This window comes from Aquarana catesbeiana, linkage group LG08 (assembly GCF_042186555.1).
Source record: "Aquarana catesbeiana isolate 2022-GZ linkage group LG08, ASM4218655v1, whole genome shotgun sequence".
NCBI lineage: Eukaryota > Metazoa > Chordata > Amphibia > Anura > Ranidae > Aquarana > Aquarana catesbeiana.
The window spans coordinates 116,850,677-116,874,325 of NC_133331.1; the positions used below are offsets into that span (position 1 = coordinate 116,850,677).

The window sequence follows — 23,649 nt, forward strand, 5'->3', positions numbered from 1 at the left end:
GGAGCTCCTGTTCGGTTTTCCCATAGTTAATTTGGGTGATTCCTACCTACAGGCAGTGAAGACCTCATGGCGTGGGAGTAATTACATGTTCATCTTGGTCCGGGTCTTAGCCACTACCTTTGCTTCTTTTTTTATTTACTGCCCAGTATTATACTACTCTCTCTCCTCTCACAACTGATCGCCACATGCTGCACATGCTGCACCATTGCAGCCTGTGTTTACATGTGTGATCCCTGTGATTAGTCACAGTGATCACATGATACAAGGTCAATCACAGCAGGCTCTGTACCCTGATCTGTAAATATAGATCACGCTGCTGCTGCAGTTTACAAGCACTTAGAATTAAATAATGTGCCAGAACATCCTTCCAGAATGAGGCTTGTCCCTCCTGGCCATATATGTACTGTGGCTGGGTGGGAAGTGTCAGAGAACTTTTTTGTTATTTGAAATAACCATAGAATAAGCGGGAATTCCACATTTATACATAGGAACATAATGTAGTAGTGTACATAGCAACATACCTTCACTTTCAGCACCGATGCAAACATTCTAGCATCTTCTGACACTCCTCCCAGGTAAAGCTTTTTTGAAAATTGTGGAGCATGGTCATTTTCATCCTGTATTTCTATGTACACTATAGCTGTGTTACCTAAAAGTAGTCAATAGAAAAAAATATGAGCTTTAACTAAAATAAAAAGTAATCAAGTGTAGCAATGCAGCTACTGTATGTTATCAAATCGCTAATGTGAATTTATATGGAATATAAAATGGCTTCTTACAACACAGAAATATACATGGAATATTTCATATGAACTTAATATGGTCATTGTCAATGTGACATTAATCGTTTGTGTCCACAATGATGAGCATGGGCACATAGACTACGGTATTGGTGTTTTCAATTTTTTTCCAGTTGTGAATAGATGTGGCAGAGATAGAATCTTTCAACACAACAAAAATGCCGATATATGAAACAGTGCTTGAACATTAATCACTAAGAATCCCCATTGATGAAGTCGGAAATGATGAAAAGCTTCGGGACGTGGCTATGCGGAGTTCGGTTCATATGTTGATCATGGGAGAGTGTGGAAGGTGACTACACTGACAGTTGAAACCAGCGTGGAGTTGATGGGACTGGGATGAGTTGTTGCCTATCTGATACCTACCCATTTACATGAAATGTACAAGATAAAAATGTGAGTGGTTTACGTGGATTTTTATAAATTATTTATGGGATTAATGCACTATTGGAAGCTGTTTGTTCTCTCACACACATGCTATGAGATGGGAACTGCTAATTGTGGAGTGATACTACCAGGTGGATATTGACCTAAAAGCTTATTTGCCTTTTCATGTGCGTGAAAGACAATTCAATCTGGTGAGTGCATTTCCATAGGGGAGACAACTCTATTTATTTGCACTGGTGGTGAATATAAGGTGTATTATTCCTGGCTCTACTCACATAGAGAGTGGACTGTTAATCACAAACTTTCCTGAATTGAATCACTTTGAAGAACTACTTTTGATTTATACACCATTATTTTGACAGTTTGATGATTTTTTAAATTTTTGAATATTTTGTATTATTTTCACGTTTGATTATATCACTTGCAGATATATGATTGTCCACTGCACAGAAGCAGTGCTTGTGCTACTCTGCAATTGATTATTGGTTTGTACACTAATATTAATATCACAACATTTTTTGCATATATTATTTAAGTAGCAGCACTGAAATATATAACACTATAGGTGGATTTTTGGATTCCTAAGTGCAGTGAAACACACAAGATTGGGATCACTACGGTATGCATTCTGCTAAAGCCCTCCATTAAGGAAAATAGTCTTTTATTTTTACAATATAGGGCTAGTGATAAAGTTGGATCCACCTTGAATTTGCAGTGTTGCCAGGATGCTACTTACTCATGGCCAGGGAGATCTAACAGTCTGGATCTGGAAGAGAGTCCCATACATGTGCATTGTTTGTGCAGACTATCAATCAGAAAAATAGCTGTTCTTCATTGGGAGTCAGCCTAGAGGTGTTTTCTCTCCTCTCTTCAGATTTGGTGTCAACCCTTTGTGTGCTCTACATCCTTGTTACCATTCACTTCTTCAATAACAAGATGTTACAGAGAGTTTATATGGGAGCCGAATTCCCTTATTGTATAGACATAAGCCAAATAGAACCTATAACTTCTGCTAGACAGTAAAGCTATTAATTTAGAACATTTATTAAATGTTTTCTTCATAATTTTATGAAGTATAATTCAAAATCTGTTAAAATCTCCCAAGCATGGTCCAAGACATTTGAAGAGTGGGCAAAGAACTTCTGTACATGGAATCCTGAAGGTAAATGGCTATTCCCACAATATGTGCTCATTGACAGCTCTGGTCTTAATGAACAACATACTGTACGTGCACATCCAAAGCACTCTCATTTTGAGCCATGATCTTGCTGGCCATGAGTAATTGTCATCCTGGCAATACATCACATTTCAGGTGGGTCCATCTCTACTCCCTAGCCCTATAATGGAAACATAAAGGCCCTTTTTCCTTCAGAAGGATTACAATAAAATGGATACATTACTGCTCCCACTATATACTGTAAAGGTAATTGGTGATCGATATTTAAGAACAGTTTCACATAACAGCATTTCACAGCTTGTTTCTCTCACTATATAGACAGTTTGTTTCTGTCTCTATATTGTCTGCCTTCCTTTTAGTATTGGTCATTTGGACATTATATATTAGGAGTAACCTATAGCTTTTTGTCTGCATCGTGAGCAGGCAGGTGTTTCTAGAGACTTATGAATAAGTGTGAAAATATACATTTGTTGCTACTTGGAAATTATTACAATTCACTGGTAACTGAAGAAATCTCATAACTCTATCTTTTCTACTGTGTGTTAATAGAAACATCCTTTCAAAAAATGACTGCAGCTTCCATATTTAAAACACATATTCAAACAACTTTGTTCTCTTAGCTTCGCATCTGTTCCTGTTTTTATTTCCATTTTTAACCTTGTGACTCCCATAATATTATTAAGTAAATCTTACAATGCAAGGGGCTGATTTATAAAGAATTCTCATTTACCCAGCGCATGTACACTTGTTCTGTGTGAATAGGGAAAAGCATGTAAATAGGCTATATTCTGTGCTGTTGAAATGTAAATACATGTTTTACAACACTTGTCCACTAGATGGGGCGAAGTATCATAGTCATTTTCCTATAATACTTTGTTTTGCTCCATTAGTGGCCAAATGCTGTATTTTACATGAAAATGTTCAACAGCACATCCTATTTACATTTTTTTGCCCCATTAGCACAAAACAGTACATGCATTTACACTTGGTAAATGGCTATGCAAATTCTTCCTAAATCAAACCATAAGTTCACTTTGAATGCATTCATTTTTAGCACCCCCCACCCTTTATTCCTTCAGCCTTTTTAAAATACTACACTTACTATATCTAAATATCAACTCTAGAGTGATCTTTGCTGTGTGACCCACCTGCTGATGCTGCTTACCCCTCATTCATGCACACCCCAAACTCTACTAATGGAAAAAAAGACTAGGCTTACAGGGTGTGGACAATGAAATGTGGGTGTGCAAAGAAAGAGTGCATGAAACAGAACTAGGAAAGTTGATGAATGCAACCAGAACCCTGCCTTCCAGGCTCAGTATATAGCAAGTAGACATGTGCAATTCATTTAGTTCAAAATGTGTTTTGTAACGAATTTAGACAAATTTGTTCATTTGGAAATATCTGAATTTCTGAATTTTTTAATTTTCTAATTTTTCTGCATATTCGGAAATTTGAAAATTCTAAAATGCGAAAATTCAAAAATTCAGGAATTTGAAAATTCGGAAATTCGAAATTCAGACATTCGAAAATTCTAAATTTCGGAAATTCAAAATTTGAAATTTGAAAATTCAGAAATTAGAAAATCCACAAATAAGAATAAAAATCCGAAAATTCAAAAGCACGAAAATCCGAAAATAAGAACGAAAATCCAAAAATTCAAAACCCGAAAATTTGAAGATCTGAAATAACTAATAATAATAATAATAAGTATTACTATCTATTAAATTATAGGTATTGGAATTTTCTTTCAAATTTGGCTGTTAGTTAATGTAACGAATACAAATTTATCCAAATTTACGAATGATCCGTAATAATGAATGCCATATCTAAACGAATGGAATGTATCAAATTAATAATATTAAATAATAATAATAATAATAATAATAATAATAATAATAATAATAATAATAATAATAAAAATATATTATTATTATTTATTATTATTTTGTTCCATTTGTTTAGATGTGGCATTCTTTAGTTCGGATAATTCGTAAGTTCATTAACAGCCACATTTGAAAGGAAATTTCAATACCTATAATTTAATAGTTAGTTATTATTAGTTAGTTATTATTTCTAATTTTTGGATTTTCATTCTTTATAATTTTTGGAATTTCCTTTCTTATTTTTGGATTTTTGAATTTTCGGATTTTCAAATTCTTTGATTTTTGTATTTCTGAATTTTTGAAATGACAAATTTTCAAATTTCCGACTCTCCAAATTTTTGAATTTCCCAATTTTTGAATTTATGAATTTCCGAATTTTCGAGTTTCCGAATGTTTGAATTTCCGAATTGTTGAATTTTTGAATTTCCAAATTTTCTAATTTAAAAAAAAAAATTTTCGCCACTGCACATCTAGTAGCAAGTTTCCAAGACTTGAAACTGGGGTTTGCAGCATACATAAAGTTTATTTAAGTGTCCATCAGACAAAAAAGTTGCAATACAAATTAAACTGCAACTTTTTTTGTGTGATGGACAGTTAAATAAATGTTATGTATGCTGCAACCCCCAGTTTCAGATTATACAGTATATACAGTGCCTTAAAAAAGTATTCATACACCTTTTAAATTTTCAACATTTTGTCATGTTACAACTAAAAACGTAAAGGTATTTTATTGGGAGTTTATGTGACAGACCAACACAAAGTGGCAAATAATTGTGAAGTAAAGGAAAATGATAAATGGTTGTCAAAATGTTTTACAAATAATATATATGAAAAGTTTGGCATGCATTTGTATTCAGCCCCACCGAGTCAATACTTTGTAGAAACACCTTTCACTGCAATTACAGCTGCAAGTCTTTTTTGGGTATGTCTCTACCAGCTTTGCACATCTAGAGAGTGAAATTTTTGCCCATTCTTCTTTGCAAAATAGCTCAAGCTCTGTCAGATTGGATGGAGAGCATCTGTGAACAGCAATTTTTAAGTATTGCCACAGATTCTTAATTGGATTTAAGTCTGGACTTTGACTGGGCCATTCTAACACATGAATATGCTTTGATCTAAACCATTACATTATAGCTCAGGCTGTATGTTAGGCTTGTTGCCCTGCTGGAAGGTGAACCTCCCTCCAGTCTCAAGTCTTTTTCAGACTCAGACCAGCTTCCCTGTCCCTGCTGAAGAAAAGCATCCCCACAACATGATGCTGCCACCACCATGTTTCACAATGGGGATGGTGTGTTTAGGGTGATGTGCAGTGTTAGTTTTCTGACACACATAGCGTTTTGCTTTTAGGCCAAAAAGTTCAATTTTGGTCTCATCTGACCAGAGCACCTTCTTCCACATGTTTGCTGTGTCCCACCACATGGCTTCTAGCAAACTGCAAATGGGACTTCCTATGGCTTTCTTTCAACAGTGGTTTTCTTCTTGCCACTCTTCCATAAAGGCCAGATTTGTGGCGTGCACGACTAATAGTTGTCCCGTGGACAGATTCTCCCACCTGAGCTGTGGATCTTTGCTGCTCCTCCAGAGTTAGCATGGCTTCTTGACTTCTTCTCTGAATAATGTTCTCCTTGCCCGGTCTGTCAGTGTAGGTGGACGGCCATGTCTTGGTAGGTTTGCAGTTGTGCCATTTCCATTTTTGAATGATGGATTGAACAGTACTCTGTGAGATGTTAAAAGCTTGGGATATTTTTTTATAACCTAACCCTGCTTCAACCGTCTCCACAACTTTATCCCTGACCTGTCTGGTGTGTTCCTTGCCTTCATGATACTGTTTGTTCACTAAGGTTCTCTAACAAACCTCTGAGGACTTCAAAGAACAGCTGTATTTATACTGAGATTAAATTACACACAGGTGGACTCTATTTACTAATTTGATGCCTTCTGAAAGCTATTGGTTCCACTAGATTTTAGTTAGGGGTATCATAGTAAAGGGGGCTGAATACAAATGCACCCACACTTTTCAGATATTTGTAAAAAAAATGAAAACCATTTATCATTTTCCTTCCACTTCACAATTATGTGCCACTTTGTGTTGGTCTATCACATTAAATACCAATAAAATACATTTATGTTTTTGGTTGTAACATGACAAAATGTGGAAAATTTCAAGGGGTATGAATACTATATATATATATATTTAGCATATGATAACTAGTGTGGTAATCTTTATATTTTTATAATACAGTATGAAATACCTGAAAGAAATTCATGGTTATATGATAAATGAAAATTGACAAATAGTGCATGATAATGAAAATATTACTTTTGTTACACTTTAGTGAACTGACAGTATAATAAAGTCATAAGACTTGTGGTATATTAAAGTTCCACCTTTCAAGATTACTCATACAACCAACAATAAACCAGTAATATTCTGCAAAACTTGGTAAACGTGCCTTCCGTTAGTCTGAACAGTTGGTGACGCTATGACATTACAAAACTTAAAGGGGTTGTAAACCCTTGTGTTTTTTTCAGCTTAATGCATCGTATGCATTAAGGTAAAAAAACACCTGGCAGTGACCGGCCCTCCAGCCCCCAGCCCCCCGTTTTACTTACCTAAGCCCCATATTTTCCTCGGCAGAGATGCGCTATCCCACTCTGCATGGGGTCCCGCCTCTTGATTGGATAGATTCATAGCAATGCAGCCATTGGCTCCCGCTGCTTTCAATCAAATCAAATGATACAGGCGCCGGGGGCGGGTCTGAGTCCAGCATTTATGTCTATGGACGTCGGGAGTGGGCCCACAAGGTAACCCCCCAGGAGAGCGCTTCTCCTAGGGGGTTATCTGATGTGGGGAGGGACCCCAGAAGAGGATGATCGGGGCCACTCTGTCCAAAACGAGCTGCACAGTGGAGATAAGTATGACATGTTTGTTACTTTAAAAATTAAAAAAAAAACGAGCCTTTACAATCCCTTTAAGGGCGACTAAACTGAAGACCCTAATAAAATGCAAACTGCAGAAATTAAATTATTTTCCTTTAGGCTGTAAACAACCACTCTGCTTTTATTCTGTCCAAAACAAATATACAAAGTCCATATTTCACCCTCAGCCTTTTATTGTGCCTTGAGTGGGTGTATTTGTTTAATGTTCTAAGGATTTTCATTATTAAGAATTTATTTTGTGAATGACTATGAGCAATCTGCTGTGTGATACAATACTCCTCATAATACTCCTACATGAATTGGTAATCAGATTTCATTACATTTTAGTCTGCATTGTAAAGCTAATATGTAATATTAGTCCCTGTGTTTTTCTAAGCCCCAAGCATTCATGAAATAAGAAAAATCATTGCAATGCTTTTATTTTTATTTTCAAGGGAAATAAATCTAAACATAATAGCATTTTAAATGTTTTAGCCAATCTAAATTCTAAAACATGGTTATATATGTATTTTGGGAATATATTTTTTTGTTTATATAAAATATTAACTGGACCTGTTACCTAGATATATTTATGTGCATAAACCCACTGTACACATTTAATAATATATACTGAAAATGTTATCTTTCATTTTTTTATTAAATATTTAAATGAGAGTTCACTTAAAGCAGAACTGTGGCCTTGCAATGGATATTGAAATATGTACACATTCCTAAAGTAGTTTTACATGTTCTAGTCTTATTAAGTAAATATGCTCTTAGCAACTTGTTTAAAGAGTAACTCCACCTTTGTTGAGAATAAAAAACATTCTCCTCTGGGTGATCTGTGTACATTGCAAGCATTTTAACAAACTTTATTGCAGATTCCTTCCTTTTGTTATTCTAAAGAAATCCCTGTGTCTATGTCTGTGTCCATGTGGGAGAGTGAATTTAATGGGAGTGATATTAGCAATTAGCTGCTGCACCTGCAGGGCACTAATAAGGAAAGCCACTCGCCCTGCATCCCTTTAGGGTCGGTTCACACCACAAAAATGCACTTCAGATCTGTTCCGAATGTGCTTCTGCATGCGCGTTTTAATACTGAAAAACCCTGGAACTGACTGCACTGGTGTGAACTATGTCATTGGAAAACATATAACCTACTTTATATGCATTTTTGATGCAGAACAAAAACACACTGGACTGCATGTGGTGTGAACTGGCCTTTAGATGTGATTTCCTATTGTGAGTATCTAACCAAAATTACATTTTTGTTGCAGGGGATGCCTGAAATCTGACTTGTATCTTAGAGCAGACTTCTGGGAAAATCAGAGAGCCAATCACACAAGCAGGAAATTATGTTTCTGGGGGTGTGTACAGAAGAAGATTAAAAATGGAAAGGTCATTTTTAATAACATTCAATTACAATATGACTATATTATTTTTTCCTTATTTGCTATTTTTTCCCCACAAAAGTGGAGTTAACATTAAGTAGTACATAATTCCCTGTGATCTGATGCGATGCAGAATTCTATTAAGAGCTAAATGGTCAGCCAGAAGTCATTTATTTAGTGTCAGTATTATTACCACCATTAAATGACAACTCCCTGTGGATTACAAGCATCTTTGGTTGCTAGGGCACAAGCTGTTGCACAGTGTCATTGGCTGCTAGGACACTGGCAGTCACACACTTACTAGTTATTCTGGTGCACCAAAAAAAAAACAATCAATGTTGCTGTGCAAAAAAAAAAATATGTGGGATCCCCTCCAAAGTCCATACTAGACTCTTATCTGAGCAAGCAGCTTTGCATGCTGATGGAAACAGGGGCTCTTCTCCACAACCTAAATTTGTCTTTACTGTAATGCATTTGCCAAAATTGAGAGTTTCACTGAAATGCACAACATTTCAACAGAGTATAATCTTTATTTTAATCATTCCTATATGGTAGGTAAATGTAAACGCTCTGAAATTGTTGGGTGGCAGGCTCTGATACTTTTATCAAAGAGCTGCACAAATTCATTTTCATTTGAGCGAAAAAATTAAAGCATAAATAAAACTATGACCATAACCTAAAAGTTCCCTTAGCATTTCCCAGGGTTAAAGCTATTCTTTAAGGCCACTTGACATGATAGTAAGTGCTAAGCCTACCCTAACATTAAAAACTCATATTAAAACTAGTTCATTTGTCCCTTAGAACTGCTTCTCTTTTAAGTGATGCATGTAAGAATAAGAAACAGTTCATTGTCAGATAAAATGGCATGGCATATTATTTTAGCATTGCTTAATTTAGGAGTGATCATTCAATGTCACCTATCTTTAAAAAAGGCTGATCATTACATTGTCTTTGATCTCTGCAGTGCTATATTAATTCATTGCTATTTAACTCTACATTATTGCATCAATTCTGTGCCACCAAACAAGAGATTGGCAAGTTATCTTATTGAGGTACACTAAATTTAGCATAGCGTGTAATTTTTCTTTGTTAATGACAATGAGTCACGCTCCTCTAACAATGCCAATACATTTTAAGAAAGTTAGTACAAATCAAGTCACCTGGTATACAGCCAAGCATTTTTTAAAATACTACTGCTCTGTGCAATGAAGTGACACTGTATTGTAGAGGTGTAGATTAAAACTTTAAACTTAAAATCTAAGTTACATACAAACTATTGATCCAATCAGTTATCTTTTATAGTTCAACTATTAGATTCAGTTATTTAACCGCTTGAAGAGTGACATGTTCGGTTCAGGCAATTTTTCAATTTTGATAGGCAATTAGTCACGCATTCAACACTGTAACCAAATTAATTTTATATCATTTTTTAAACAGATACAGCTTTCTTGTTGGTAGCATTTATTCATTACTGTTTTTTGGGGTTTTTTTTCTATATAAAGGAAAAAAGACCAAAAATTGTGGGGAAAAAAAAAAACTATTTCACTTAGTTTCTGCTATAAATCTTTGCAAATAAAAAATTTCTCTTTATAAATTTAGGCAAAAATGTATTCTGCTTCATTTCTTTGGTTAAAAAAAAAAAAAAAAAAAAAGCATCAATGTATATTATTTAGACTGTGTGAAAGGTATAGAGTCTAAAAACAATGGTTTATATATTTGAAATGTATCAATCCTGATTTACTGACAGCATGACAGAAATGTATCAATCCTGATGTACTGAGGCCCTAAAATGCCAGGACATAACAAACACCCCCAAAATTACCCATTTTTGGAATGTAGATACTCCAAGTTATTTCGTTTCAAGCTTTTTTCAAGTTTTTTTTTACGTTTTAATTGTTGTCACATTTTGGAAACATGTAAATAAAATGTACAAAGTAAAGTTAATAAGATTAGATTTTTTTTGCACAAAGTTGTAATTTTAACAAATTATTTCTCACACACAGCATGAGCATACTTACAATTACATCCCAAAACACAAGTTTCTACTCCTCCCGAGTATACCACGTGTGTGAGATTTTTTGCTGCTGAGATGCATAGAGGTGCCCAAATGGTTATGAGTAGAGACTCTATATTGAGGGGTAAGGGTGACGCATTACCCCAAAAGACTGATCGGAATGGCTATATCTTCACTCATAGTTGCCACCACCCTAATTGGGTGCAGGCAATTCCGAAAGGCCATTTCCTCAGAATTAAGAGAAATTGTGCAGACGAAGAGGACTTTTTGGTTCAGATTGATATGCTTATCGGCAGGTTTATAGAAAAGGGATGTAACAAAAGTCAATTGGAAGCCACGAGGGAACAAGTTAAACAAATTGATCGTTCAACTCTTTTGGAACCCAAATATAAAAATCCAGCAAGAGATCAATTTGACTTTCCCTTTGTATCGGGCTTCAATCTCCAATACAAGGAAGTTGAAAGGATTACCAAAACTCATTGGCCTTTATTGAGAAAGGATCCTACTTTACAAAAGATTCTTCCTAGTAAACCAAAGTTTATACACAGGAGGGCTCCAGGGTTGCACAATATGTTAGCCAAAAATGTTATTCGGCCTCCCAAGAAACCCCCTACCTTTTTGGATCGCGCAGGATTCTTTAAATGCAAGATATGCAAAGCATGCATAATCACCAGGGATAAAACCAGGAAGGCTACCAGTTTTCCATCTGTGGTTATGGGGGGGTGAATATGAGATTTGTCAGTTCATTACCTGTGACACAAAATATGTCACTTGCCTTTTGATGTGCCCTGCAATTTTCAATATGTTGGCAGAACCACTAGAACCATGGCTATAAGGGTGGGGAGCATATAGATAATATTAAAAAAGGGTTCAAACATCATAGTGTGTTCTCACAGAGATTGGCCAATTTCCAATCAAATACCTCACCCATCTGCTGGAGAAATTGTAACCAAACAGGTAACGTATTGCATATTTTTTGGTTATGTCCAGCCTTGACAAGTCTATGGAAAGAGGTAGAAATTGTAATCCAACATATATGTCACTTCCCTATCGACCTTACTCTGCAAATGGGCAGCACAGTGATGTAGTGGATAGCACTTTTGCCTAGCAGTAAGAAGGGTTGCTGGTTCGAATCCCAACCACGACACTACCTGCCTGGAGTTTGCATGTTCTCCCTGTGCTTGCGTGGGTTTTCTCCGGGTACTTTGGTTTCCTCCCACACTCCAAAGACATGCTGGTAGGTTAATTGGATCCTGTCTAAATTGTCCCTAGTATGTACGAATGTGAGTTAGGGACCTTAAAGTGTAAGCTCCTTGAGGGTAGGGACCGATGTGAATGTACAATGTATATGTAAAGTGCTGCGTAAATTGACGGCACTATAAGTACCTGAAATAAATAAATAAATAATAAAATGGCTATCCTGAACACAGAGTCACTACCACCAACTTTTAGACTAGTGATCACACACATACTCCTAGCAACCAGAATACTTATAGATAGATGCTGGAAAACAAAAACTACCCCAACTTTGTCAGAAGTAGTTACATTGTTTCAATCACATTACACGTATGAATCTATAATATCGCGTGGAAAACCTTTGTACTCTAAACTTCATAATCTATGGCTTCCCTGGGAACGATAGTATGCTAAAAAACTTGAATACCGTCATTTTGACAACACTACTGTACATTTGGTTCAAATTGCTACAACAACTGTATTTATTGTGATGCTCTCTACCTTCCCCTCCCCTATCCTCCTTTTGTTTCCCTTATTTTAGTTATTTTCTTTTCTTTTATCTTCCTTTATCTCTTTTATTTTCCTTTCTTACTTAAACAGTTACCATAGTTCAATATAAGTAGGCATGTCTTGTTTTGTGCATAAACAAGTTTAACCAATTGTACCAATTTTCGCACTACTTATGATTGAACAATTTACAGTCTCTACTGTTGTATTATTGAAAACTTCAATAAAAATCTATTTGAGAAAAGAAAACAACATAGTGTGTCCAACCATTTTAGGTTGGTACACAACAAAGACCCCTCCCTACTCAGGTTATGGGATATTGACAGAGTTCACCAGCATTGGAGAGGTACAGACATGACAAAGATGGTGTTCCAGCTGGAGACACAATGGATATATGGACTCCATTCTTTACAGACTAGGTGATTAAATATTGACATTGATCTTAAGTGTTTTTTAACTGACTATTGAGAGATTGGGCCACCCATTACATTACCTTAGTGGATGGAGTGTGTGGATATGTGTGTGTGTGTTCCGACCTTTTATTTATTGGCCACTAGATAGCGTTTTTTTGTGTGGTTTTCTCACATATGCCATTATGTGCGCATCACCAGTGCCTCAACCTTTAACCACTTCAGCCCCGGAAGATTTGGCTGCTCAATGACCAGGCCATTTTTTGCGATTTGGCACTGCGTCACTTTAACTGACAGTTGCACGGTCGTGCGACGCTGTACCCAAACAAAATTGAAGTCCTTTTTTCCCACAAATAGAGCTTTCTTTTGGTGGTATTTGATCGCCTCTGCGTTTTTTATTTTTTGCACTATAAACAAAAGAGCGACAATTTAAAAAAACACAATATCTTTTATTTTTTGCTATAATAAATATCCCACATTTTTACACACACAGATCCCGGTTCTCGCCCTGTCACGAGAGATTGCGGGAGCCAGGTGGTCATCGTGCCTGCCGGCACTCGCATCAGCTCCGTGTACACTTCCCAGATCGAAATAGTGGAATCCTTTGTCCACCTAGGTATTACTATCCACACAGACGTGGCATGTAACTTTGAACCTCATGCTTTTACTTGCCAAGCTTAAACATAAATCCGCAAGCTGGTGTAAACTATAACTTTCTGTAGTAGAGTGAGTTAATCTAATTTAAAATATATGGGCTCCACAACTACTACTGTATATGTTTTACACAATGCTCCCAGTGGATATCGATGCAAAAAAATGTGATACTGTTTTTTGCATGTTAACATGGGAATAAAACACAATCCACTTAATAAATTGGAAATATTGCAAGACTCCAATGAGTCTCTTTCTTATATTTTTCTGGCCTCACAATTTCAACATCTATTCAGATGGAACATGCACACGTGAAGTGATCCCAATTGCATTATACTCTTGGGTGCATTTCCTAAGAATCCTTTGGTTGATTACCTGGAAGCAGGTACATTTAGGATAGATAAAAAAACCTTCCTTATGCATGATAAATTGTTGAGCAGAATTGAATCTTTTATTCAGTACATGGGCTATACAACCCACACCATTTTTAGTCAATAACCTAAGCTACCCTGAACTCTTGAAACTAGAGGATTTTTAAAATTGGACTGCACTGGGGCTTGTTTATACTCCAAAACTATATAACGACCAGATCTTTAAAGATTCTCAAACTCTGAGAGTAGAATGAATGCTTATTTTACCCTCATTTTCACTTTCAGTTTAAATTGATGGATCATTTAATGTTCAGTGGTACATTATTATGCAAATTATATACACTTATATTATGTATAATTCTCTTTAGCACCGAGGCATCTCTTGAGGAAGCTTTTTTTGCAAAACATGTTGAGATTTGATCTTGCTCAGACATGGCACTACTTTTGTAATGTTATGCATGGAATATACTGTATTTTTGCACAGTATTTCAAGCTACACAATAACAACAGTGTACTGGGCGGGAAACAAAGTGGCAGAACATTTTGCTTTTATTTTATTTTTTTAATTTTTATAATTGTATTTTTATTGAGGATTCTCAAAAAAATACAAAAATATTGACAAAAGAAACGGAGCAGATAACAGTCATCACCACCGCAGGTGAAGCAAATATATTACAGCAAGCATGAATAGCAACATTATATGAAAAATCATGGAATATCACATATAAAAACAATGTATTTCAAGAATAGCAGCAGAGACTGATATGAGATCTAAAACAAAACCCAAAAATGATCAACAGAGACAAAAAACAGGAAAAGTACACCATGAGTATCATAACCAAAATAAAGGGACAAATAAAAGTAATATAAAATGTGTGGGTCTGAAAAATAACTAGCTGAGGGTCTAGGAGTCCGAAGTGACTTGTTTAGGGCAAAACTCAAAATTATCCCAGACATCCAAAGTTTGTGTAAAGTTTGCTAATGTGTCTTCAACTACAGCCATAAGGTGTTACAACCTACGGATTCCAGCTATGGTGGAGAATAGCTATGAGTGCGTAAGGGTAGCAGCAGATAATCAGCAAGAAGGGATAACTCTTTTTGTGGCTAACATGCATGTTTAGAAATACCTGAATAAGGTAGGCCAAAAAGGTTTAATAATAGGACAATACCAAAAAATGTGATAATGGTTATCCACATCACTGTGACATCTCCAACATTGTCTAGAGACCAAAATATTGTGTTCATGTAAAACACTTTAAGCACATAAAATTTCAAAACTAGTGGGTTTATCAAGGTTTAAGAAAGGGATTTAGAGAAAAAAATGCTTCATTTGGAGGTATGAGAAAAAAATTGTATAGGGAAATTAAATTTATTTTGGATTTCAACAAAAGGCTGGAATTTATGGGAAAGTGGATGTACCAAATGACATAATTGGAAACCGCCTGCCTGAGACCAGGGAAACATTCAACAATATGATAAACTGGGATATGTGGATTAAAGAGTACATTTGACAGAGGAGAGCAGAGGAAGAGAGAGTAACACTTAACACATTTGTTCCATACAGAAGGAGTAAACAGCAATGGAGAGAGACAAAGACCTCGCAATTGAGACAATGACTTGTGAGGAGGGGGGGTGACCATATCATGGAGCAAGGATGTACTGGATATGTATTTCCTATTTCAACCTCTGACGTCTATTAGGAGCATAACATGTTGACCAAGAAAAACAGCCCGCAGATGCATGGCATAATAGTATTTAACTGTGTCTGGTGCCCCCAAACCCCCCCACAGATCACAAAGCATGAACCACTGAACTAGCTTTATGGTGTGAGGCATTACACCAAATTAAATTATGGAAGGTTTTCTGAAGTAGTTTAAGGTTCTTTAATGGGATAGGCGCTGGTAATGTTTTAAACAAATACAAGAGTTTTGGCAGGATGGACTTTTGTAAGACATTGATTTGTCCCAAAAGTAATAGGGGATACATTATCCATTGTTTCAATGTTATTTTCAAAGTTCTGTTGAATGGTAATAAGTAAAGGGGAGGAAATGTGAAGGGCAAGTGCCTCAGTTTTTGTAGCATTTATTTTAAATCCTGATAAGGAAACAAAAGCTGTTAGGGTGGTATGTAGGGCGGGAAGGGAGACATGGGGATGGGCTGAAGGTAGAAAACTGTCACCAGCAAACAGGGACAGCTTGTACTCCTTCTGTCGCAAAAGAACCTCCTGAATGTCAGGTTGAGAGCTAATAGCCTTGGCAAGAGGTTCCAAACAGAGGATGAAACATAAAGGCTATAATGGGCACCCTTGCCTCGTGCCATAGCTCAGGGGGAAAGAATGCGACATAAAGGAGGCCACCTGTATCTGAGATGTTGGGTGATAAAATAAGGCCTGCAAAGCTTGGCGGAAAGGACCTGTAAAGCCATAGTGTGATAGCCCCCAAGGCTCGGTTCTTGGACCCCTTCTCTTCTCTATCTACACCTCCTCCCTTGGTCACTTAAAAACTGCCCACGGCTTCCAATACCACTTATACGCTGATGACACCCAAATCTACCTGTCTACTCCTCACCTCACTCCTTAAGTCTCCTCTCGTATTACTAACTTACTAACTGACATATCAGCATGGATGTCGCACCACTTCCTTAAACTAAATCTCTCTAAAACTGAGCTATTAATATTCCCCCCCGCCCGTGCCCCCCTCCATGACTTTTCCATCAAAATCAACAATGCAACCATCAGTCCCTCCCCTCACGCCAGGGTACTAGGTGTAATCCTAGACTCTGACTTGTCATTTCAGCCTCAAATCCAATCGTTGTCAAAAGTTTGTAGAATTCACCTCCGTAACATCTCTAAAATTCGCCCCTTTTTAACAAATGAAACCACCGAGCTCCTCATTCACTCCCTTGTTATCTCTCGCCTTGACTATTGCAACTCCCTTCTCATTGGTTTACCTCTCCATAGGCTATCCCCTCTTCAGTCTATCATGAATGCTGCTGCCAGACTTACCAACCTTACCAACTGCTCAGTGTCTGCCAATCCTCTACTCCAATCCCTACACTGGCTCCCAATCACCCAGCGAATTAAATTCAAAATACGAACCACAACATACAAAGCCATTCACAACTCTGCCCAGAGCTACATCACTAATCTTGTCTCCAAATATCACCCAAATCAACCTCTCCGCTCTTCTCAAGACCTCCTGCTTTCAAGCTCTCTCATCTCCTCCTCCCATGCTTGTCTCCAGGATTTCTCCAGAGCCTCTCCCATCCTCTGGAACTCGCTACCTCCATCTATCCAGCTATCCCCTACTCTTGCTACCTTCAGGCGATCCCTGAAAACTCATCTCTTCAGGAAAGCCTATAACGTCTCCAACTAATCTCCTACCACTTCCATCAGCTCATTCCCCACAGTTACAACCTTTTGTACCACCTGCCCCACCCTATTAGATTTTAAGCTCTTCTGAGCAGGGCCCTCTTAATCCTCTTGTATCTTATTGTATTATAACTGTATTGTCTCCCTTTTATATTGTAAAGCGCTGCGTAAACTGTTGGCGCTATATAAATCCTGAATAATAATAGTAATAATAATAGCACAACAAACATAAATGGTTAGCTTAGTCGATCGGTTTCTGAGCATCCAGACTAAGGATAAGAGCCAGACTTCCTTTTACTTTAAATATGTAAAATTCTTTGAAATTTGATTTTATTCAGCTTTCAACCTGTACTTATGTCTATATGTTTCTGTGTAAACGAATAAACTTTTGTTTTTTATAAGAAGTTATGTGTATGCATCTCTGAGAGGTAGCACCAGCAAAAAGCACCATGTCTTTCCTTGCTGTCTTTTTTTCTAAATTTCTTATTAGGAATGTGGTACATATAGTACCATCACCATACTTATTTCTACATATCTGTTTAATTATTGGGTGGGTCTACTAAGCTGCAAGCACAATGTATGTTCCGACCCTTCCAATAAGATTGCTGTGATGTGACTTCACAGCTCAGTCCTTGCATGCATTTAAGGCAATGCATCGGAATGGCTGAATACTTTGGCTATATGAACACTGAGGAATGTGCATGCCCCACAAAATACAGAAAATAGCCATACATTTAAATCACTTGGTCACCTAAATACAGAAGAGTATCTGTTGTGTCACTTAAGAAAACAAAAGCTAAAGAGACTGTAAATCTGCCTGTAAATTGATAAAGTATCTCTACACTGAAAAGAGTGTTGCCTGCATGGTGAAGTTGTTTCTAGAAGTTACACAATCTCTATTTAATATAAGAACATGAAAATACTTCAGAATTTGGATTATTGTGTGTCTAACTAAAGCTCAGTTCTTCATGTATTACATAGGTACTGTAAATGCCACAACACATCTCAAAGTGAAAATGAGGGTAAAATAAGCATTCATACAAAAATGCAGTCACAGATAAATTACTAGCTACCCATGTGCAAGACTTATTTTACTCATGCATTTTCTGTCTTTTCTAAATAATAAAAAAGGTAGCATTCTAAACTAAAACATGCATTACTTGTTATGACTTTAGACTCAAAATGTTTACACTCCTTACAGCTTTCATGGCTTTGAGGTAAAAGAACTACGTTAAACTCTAGGACATGTGTTATTACTTGACTAACATTATCTGATTCTAGCCCACTGAACACATTTATCAGGATAAACACTTGCACAGAAGATAAGCACAGCTTACATGCAATTTGGTGCCAGAATAGCGGATATATTTATCTTCTTCAGTACTACAGTATTAATATGAGTATGCCACGCTCATCCTCCTTATCTTGGGATATGTACTTGGCAGCTTGACCTTACTAAAAAGCTAAGCACTGTCACCTCTATGCTTTCTGCAGAGATATGTTTGGAGAATATGTGAATACCTGCAGTTTAAAACCTTTGAAAACCCTAACAACAAACCGAGGTCGGGGTAGCCAATAAAAGAGACCACATTACAAGTCTTGCAGTGTGCATCTGTTTCTTCACTTGTAGCTGACAAGGGAAAACAACATGTTCTTTATGCAAATCACTCATAGTGCATTACCTGACTGCAGCCCTGCACATGTCACAGACCCTTGGAGCATCAAGTGCTAACAGGCTGATACATATTGTTTCCAGCCATTATCTAGGTACATCACAGTTTTTACAATGTTATATATACACTGTATATATATATATATATATATATATATATATATATATACTGTTGCCGGTGTATGAAAACAGTGTGCATTCCATTCACAGTTAGTTTGCATTTTTTCTGTCCATGCAATAATATTTTATATATATATATATATATATATATATATATATATATATATATATATATATATATATATATATATATATATATATATATATATATATAAAATATTGTTGCATGGACAGAAAAAATGCAAACTAACTGTGAATGGAATGCACACTGTTTTCATACACCGGCAACAGTTATAATTGAAGGAAAAGCCATGGGTGATATATCATAACTTTTGTAAATGCCATTAAGTTTACTCAACAACTAATTTTCATTAACCCATCAGCAGGACCTTTGTCTGCTCCTTTGTGCAAGGGGGGAACAGGATGAGCACTGCCAGAGCCCTACAAAGTGACCTCCAGAAGGCCACTGGTATAAATGTCTCTGACCAAACAATCAGAAACAGACTTTATGAGGCATGAGGGACCGACATCCTCTAGTGTTCACTGCCCGGCAGCATGAAGCTTGATTGGCACTTGCCATTGAACACCAGAATTGGCATGCAAAAAAAAAAAGCTCTGGAATGCATGTGGTGTGAACTAACTAGCTATCCTATGTGACTCTTCACAACACTGCTTTACAGTTGCAGTGCATTTTGAAAAGTCCCGCATGCTGCATCCATGGTGCTGTTTTGAAAACCGCACTAAAAATGCAGCTTCCCATTGAAATGAATGAAAATAGTGATAAAATTGCAGAAAAAACATAATGCGATTTGCTTTTTTGGTGCGTTTTTGAGTCACATGTCCATTTTTCACAGTTGCAGGCAGCCTAAAAATGCACCATAAATGCACAGGAAACACATTTGCAACACAGCAAACACAGCATTATGAAAGGACCCTAAGGTATTTGATAAAATGACCCCACAAATGCTTAAAGTGGTTGTATACTGCTGGACATTTTTAGGGAGGTTTTTTTCCCTGCAAGGTAAAGTCATAATGTGCTAGCATGCATCGCATACTAGCATATTATGTGAAACTTACCTTAAAATGAAGCTGTTCCAGTGCTGCAATGTCAGTGCTGCAGGGGGCTCCCATCTTCACCCATTTTACTTCCGGGGTCACGGGCTCCAGCTCTGTGACTGGCTGGAGCCGCAATGACGTCACTCCCATGCATGTGCACAGGAGCCGTGGATTACGGCACAGGGATGGGTGGTCGTTGCTTCAGAGTGCATGAGTCAGTGATGTCACTGGCTGCATGTAATGTAAATATCTCCTAAAGGGTGCACGTTTAGGAGATATTTACACTACCTATAAGTAAGCCTTATTATAGGCTTACTTATAGGTAAAAGTCAGTAAAGGAAGTTTATTTCTTCTTTTATTTACAAATTTAGGTCTTTTGGCATTGATGATGTTGTATGTACCTATATAGAAAACTGGTTGCAGGAGTGCATCCAGAGGGTGCTGATAAATGACATATTTTTTCTGAATGGTCTAGAGCTGTCCTGTTTAATTTGTTCATAAACTATATAGAAGTTGGGATTAATAGTTTAATCTCAGTGTTTGCTGATGATACAAAGCTAAGCATGGCAATAACTTCACAGCAGGCGATAGTTGCAAACTTTTATGTCAGATATTTGCGCAACTGTTTATTAAATGCAAATTTTCAGGAAAAAATATAATAAAATGAATTTTAGTGCAAAAACACATTATAATACTCATTTTTGGTTAAAATATAAAGATGAAGTTGCATCAAGTAAATAGATACCATGTCTTAAATTTACGTACGCTCGCGATATCGCCAAAAACTCTGCATAGGTGATGCTTTAAAAGCCCTTACAGCTCATCAGTTTAGTGTTAACTAGGATTTCTTGCACTAGAATTATTGTTCTCACTCTGACATTTGTGGCGATATGTCACACACATGGTTTACATACGCGTGCACACCCTGGGCATGTGTTTGCACTTGTATGCGGGGTAATGGAGGTTAAGCCAATTTTGTTTATTCAATTTTTATATATTTTATTATAATTTTATTTAAAAAACTTATTTTACTTTTCTTGATTGCTATCACAAGGGCTTAATAAACCCCTTTGTGATAGCATTGGGCAGGTGACAGGTACTCTTTATGGAGACATTATGGGCCTAATACACCCCAATGTCTTCCCTGCCCTTCATGCCATCTAACCAATCACAGATTTGCTTGGTTAAAAGTGTTCCCTAGCTGTACAGACCTGGAAATTATGCATTTGAAACAGGAAGTGACATCACTTCCAGTTTCATTGTTTGCTTGTGAGATTGAGGCATGGATTTGCCTCGGTGTCACAGAGCTCTTCCTCTCCTTGCCATGGGTTGTGTACCCGGGCTCTGGTAAAAGTGAGAGAGTCCAAGAACCATGGGAGGATGGGGGCCACTGCAGAGAGGGGACCGTGCTGCTGGCTCTGTAAAAGTGACCGGTAGCTATGGAGCTGCTGCATCACTTTCACTATTAAGCCAGAAGCCGGCTAAACAAAACCCACACAAGCTGATGGCTGCTACTGCAGCCATCAGCTTGTGATTAAAGACCTGTGATTAAAGACTTACTTTTCTTTGGACATACTACGTACTTTTGATTAAGAGGGGATATGACTGCAATATACAAATCCTTAAATGGTGATTATATCATTGGATGAAAATTATTAAATGTAAGATCTCTGAAGAAGGCATACTGCCACACATTTTAGTTGGATGAGAAGTGGTTAAGTCTTAAACTGCATAAGGGATTCTTTACTGTTTCAGGGGTAAGGATGTGTAACTCCCTTCCGCCATTGGTGGTGTCAATTAGGAGTGTAGATAAATTCATAAAAACTTTTAGATGAGTTTCCTTAATGAACACAATGTACAGGGATGTTGAACATGGTAGTGACATGAACACACACATTCGGGTTGAACCGGATGGACCAGGGTTTTATTCAACCTTGCCAACCATGGAACTATGTATTATAACCAATAAGGCTATGGTGAGAAGATACTAATGAAATCAAACCCCCCCCAACTGAAACAGTGCATAATATAGATGTCTGAAATGGCTTGGTTAAGTGCAGTGTAATACCTAAGCAAGCATACTACTTTTATTCTACAACGTACCTATCAAATTTTCCCTTTAGTGAAAATGAATGCAGTATATTAATTGAGGGCAGTTGGAGGTCACGTTATTGATCCAATGTCAAGGAAGTTCACCCGTGCTCTACAGTATGTCCTGTGGTCCCTTCATACACTTTACTTGGACAGGCAAGTTCAATATACAGAATAATCACAGCACCATAACAAAGACATTACTATGCTTATGTTCATATCCCAAATAACAACCTTCATCTCTATATCTAGCACTGAAGCCACTGGTATCTTAAGCTATAAATCAGACAAACATACTCATTAAAAACAATGTAACAATGTAAAAATTAATTATCGTATGCAAATGGTTTTAAGGTATGAAAAGTTCAACAAGAACTGAATATTAAATACATATAGATTTTTAATTTGAACAATGTATTATTTGAACAATGAATTATAAATGACAGAGGTTCCGCTGTTTGCACTTGTATTTACAGGCATTGCTTAAATGATGGGTAGGACTTGTTATTAAGTAATAATTAGGTTAGAATCTATAGGAAAGGCTAGGATTTTTAGTTCATCATCTTTAATTAGTGGTAAAGTGTAGTGAAGCTAAGATTTTCTATTTATTTTTTACTTTTTTTAAGTTAGAATCAAAGTACAGTAAAAGCTTTGAAGCTCAAAAATGCTTCTGCTAAGAACTTCTTTATTCATTCTTTTTTTTTTTATTTAATATGATTACATGACCTGAGAACAAAAACTAATCGTCTTAAGTATTTAAAACTTCCCCCAGGTATGAAGAACAGAAAAAACAGTATGAAATAATGGGAAAATGCTTAATGCAGACCGCTGTGCTAATCTGTTTTTAAATAAACGGTCACTGTTGGGCTTAATTACCTTTCACTAAACATCACCCTAATCTGTCTCTACAGATCAGTTCAAATATTTTTTCATGTAGAAAATATGAAGTCTTTTTCTGTACTACAAACAGCAGAGGTCTGTTTTAAATAATGACATTGAATCCTAGAGGCAGTAAGAAACTTTTGTCCTTACCATAAGGCTAAATCTGTCCATACAGTGGGAAAAAATAATTATTTGATCCCCTGCAGATTTTGTAAGTTTTCCCACTTAAAAAGAAATGAAGGGTCTATAATTTTTATCATAGGTGTATTTTAAATGATAGAGACAGAACATCAACCAGAATTCCAGAAAAAACACATGATACATATGTTATTAATTGAGTTGAAGTTCAGTGAGTAAAATAAGTATTTGATCCCCTACCAACCAGCAATAATTCTGGCTCCCACAGACTGGCTACAGTATGTGCTCATGTGGTACACAGATTAGTCCAGCCAATTTAAGAATGTGCCCCTCATGACAACTCGTTATGTGTATAAAAAAGACACCTGTCCACAGAATCGCTTTCTTCAACTCAAACATCACGATTATGGACAAGACCAAAGAGCTGTCAAAGGACATCAGGGACAAGATTGTAGAACTGCACCAGGCTGGAATGGGCTACAAAACCATCAGCAAGAAGCTTGGTGAGAAGGAGACAACTGCTGGAGCAATTATTCGCAAATGGAAGAAATCAAAAATAACCATCAATCAC

The 23,649-nt window shown here is 36.7% G+C and overlaps 1 protein-coding gene across 1 annotated transcript in view; it reads right to left on the reverse strand.

Moving 5' to 3' along the window:
• Positions 1-23,649, reverse strand: part of PCDH15 (protocadherin related 15) — a 2,079,434-nt gene that overhangs the window by 273,746 nt on the left and 1,782,039 nt on the right. Inside the window, exon 27 of the mRNA XM_073596339.1 lies at positions 522-649. Within this exon, the coding sequence (XP_073452440.1) occupies positions 522-649 (128 nt within the window). The remainder of the gene's footprint in view (positions 1-521; positions 650-23,649) is intronic.